The sequence below is a fragment of the Danio aesculapii genome, chromosome 25 (assembly GCF_903798145.1).
Source record: "Danio aesculapii chromosome 25, fDanAes4.1, whole genome shotgun sequence".
Lineage (NCBI taxonomy): Eukaryota > Metazoa > Chordata > Actinopteri > Cypriniformes > Danionidae > Danio > Danio aesculapii.
In genome coordinates this window covers 36,054,615-36,057,837 of record NC_079459.1, presented here as the reverse complement: position 1 = coordinate 36,057,837, position 3,223 = coordinate 36,054,615, and the positions used below count along the sequence as shown (strand labels likewise).

General features: G+C 40.3%; 1 protein-coding gene across 1 annotated transcript in view; it reads right to left on the bottom strand.

The window, feature by feature from the left end:
• Positions 1-2,875: 2,875 nt before the first annotated feature.
• The window catches only part of spg11 (SPG11 vesicle trafficking associated, spatacsin), a 48,751-nt gene continuing 48,403 nt past the window's right edge, over positions 2,876-3,223 (bottom strand). Inside the window, exon 41 of the mRNA XM_056451480.1 lies at positions 2,876-3,223. This exon is cut by the window's right edge and continues 21 nt beyond it. Within this exon, the coding sequence (XP_056307455.1) occupies positions 3,064-3,223 (160 nt within the window). The 3' untranslated portion in view covers positions 2,876-3,063.

Sequence of the window (3,223 nt, the reverse complement as noted above, 5' to 3'; positions counted from 1 at the left end):
GTATACTGACCCTGTGGAGCTCCAGACCAACAGTTTTGGTGGAAATGGGAGCCAAGCTGCACATTTAATCTTGCAGTATGTGTGTATATTTGTGTACCAACCCTCTCAGCAAACAATCTGCACTGTTACATTTCCATAATACTTCATTCTGTCTGATTTATGAGCCGTTTTCCCTCATGAGGACCAAATAATAACAAATGTCCCCATGAGGTCAAGAAGTACTGGTACTGCTATACTTGTAGGGACATTTGGATCCCACATTGTAATGAATACAAAACACACACACACACACACACACAGAAGCCAATCTGAAGCACCGAATAAAACTATTAAAGTGTGAAATGAAGCATCCAGGAATAGCGCCGGCGCCGCTGGAGTCTCGGTCGAGCAGAAGATCTCAATGCTAAAGTTTGTCCCTGGAATAAAACAGTAAATGTGAGTTTCTGCTCCTCTCCGTTTGATGGTGAGTTTTATGACGTCTCTAATCTCTGTCTTCAGTCCATTAGAGAATAATGTTGTGTGTCAGGAGGTTAAACGATCATATAATCTGATTAAAGTCTGCAGAGCTGATTATATTCTGCCTCTGATTTATCCGCTGACATCTCTGATATCTCATTACTGCAGAGCCACAGCTTTAATAAACACAACAGACGCTCTTTCTTTCCCAAGCGCAAGATATAGAGATGATTCACGTCTATAGGAAGAGGAGAAGCTGCTCTGACGTCTGAAGACATTTGCACTCACCGGCCACTTTATTAGGTACACCTGTCTAACTGCTTGTTTACGCTAATTTCTAATCAGCCAATCATATGGCAGCAGCTCACTGCATTTAGGCATGTAGACATGATCAAGACGTTCTGCTGCAGTTCAAAGCGAGCATTAGAATGAGGAAGAAGGGGATTTAAGTGACTTTGAACGTGGCATGGTTGTTGGTACCAGACGGGCTGCTCTGAGTATTTCAGAAACTGCTGATTTACTGGGATTTTCATGCACAACCATCTCTAGGGTTTACAGAGAATGGTCCGACAAAGAGGAAATATCCAGTGAGCGGCAGTTCTGTGGGCGCAAATGCCTTGTTGATGTCAGAGGTCAGAGGAGAATGGCCAGACTGGTTCCAGCTGATAGAAACGCAACAGTAACTCAAATAAGCACTCGTTACAACCGAGGTCTGCAGAAGAGCATCTCTGAACACACAACACGTCCAACCTTGAGGCGGATGGGCTACAGCAGCAGAAGACCACACCGGGTGCCACTCCTGTCAGCTAAGAACAGGAAACTGAGGCTACAATTCACACAGGCTCACCAAAACTGCACAATAGAAGATTGGAGAAACGTTGCCTGGTCTGATGAGTCTCCATTTCTGCTGACACATTCGGATGGTCGGGGCAGAATTTGGCCTCGACAACATGAAAGCATGGATCCATCCTGCCTTGTATCAGTGGTTCAGGCTGGTAGTGGTGGTGTAATGGTGTGGGGGAGATTTTCTTGGCACACTTTGGGTCCATTAGTACCAATTGAGCATCAACACCACAGCCTACCTGAGTATTGTTGCTGACCATGTCCATCCCTTTATGAGCACAGTGTCTCCATCTTCTGATGGCTACTTCCAGCAGGATAACGCACCATGTCATAAAGCGTGAATCATCTCAGACTGATTTCTTGAACATGACAATGAGTTCACTGTACTCAAATGGCCTCCCCAGTCACCAGAGCTCAACCCAATAGAGCAATATGGAGCAAAATCTCTGAGGAATATTTCCAGTAGCTTGTTGAATCTCTGACATGAAGGATTAAAGCAGTTTTGAAGGCAAAAGGGAGTCCAACACGGTACTAGTAAGGTGTACCTAATAAAGTGGCCAGTGAGTGTATATATGAATATCAGCGCTGTACCTGCTGTGGTTTGGCCCGGAGGAGCTGCAGAGGGAAATAAATCTTTAAATCATTGATTCGTCTGCAGTCAGACTTTATTCCTGATCATCAATCTCTGTGTAACTCTGATTAAACTCATTCAGACTGTATTTACAGTAATCAGATGCTCTGAGTGATATAAAGCGCTGCTGGATTCACAGCGACACTCCAAGAGCCAAAAAAACACAGAGGAAATTGTCTGAAATCAAGATGCATTTAGTGCCGATGCTAAAGAGACAATAAAGTTAAATTAAAATTAAACAAATATCTGCCAGTTTAGATGCTTTCTGTTTTGATTTTTCTTCCCCGCTGAAAGACACGGTTACTGTTTATTTTGCTTTGTGGATTTAATATTAAAAAGGTCACGAAACCCCAAAACACGTTTGAGATGTTGACAGTCATATATGTGTGCCACGATGCTAAAAACACTATTAGGACACGTATATTTCACAAAAAGGTGAACATTGGTTGTTTTTGCGTTGTTTAGAGCAAATTCGTTCTTCCGGTTTAAAAAAAAAGTTTAAAGCAACATCATGGCGACCAGATCATTGTGCAGATTCCAGCATAAGACTGGATGTCTGTACATACATATATATATACTTATATTTACACATACATATATACTTATATACACATACATATAAATATACACACATACATATATATATATATATATATATATACACACACATACATACATATATATATATATATATATATATATATATATATATATATATACACACATACATACATATATATATATATATATATATATATATATACACACATACATACACACACACACATATGCGCACACACACACACGCACACACACACACACACACACACACATATATATATATATATATATTTCTAATACATTTATAAATATAATTAAAATTATAAATAATTATAAATATTTTACTGTGTTAATGGAGTTAATAAAAAAACACAGATGTCTGAAAATCATCAAAAAGTCAATTTTACTGTATATTAATTATATTTTTACACATATATTAGAAACTCTTGATTAAGGCATTATCTGAACACCGAACACTGCGTTGTTGGTGTATAATAACTGCTCATTAATAATAAATGACTGTCCTCAAGCATATTGATGAGCTCTTGTGTCGCTGCTCTGTGATTGGCTGGTCAGGTGCGGAGGCGGTCCTTCAGGAAGCTGTTGGTCTTGGAGTCCTGCAGCAGCATGTTGGCCACGTCCAGGAACTGGTGCTCGTAGGCCAGTTTATAATGCGTGTAGACGTCCTCGCAGTGCGACAGCAGCTTCTTCAGGTGCTGACTGCAGCTTGCC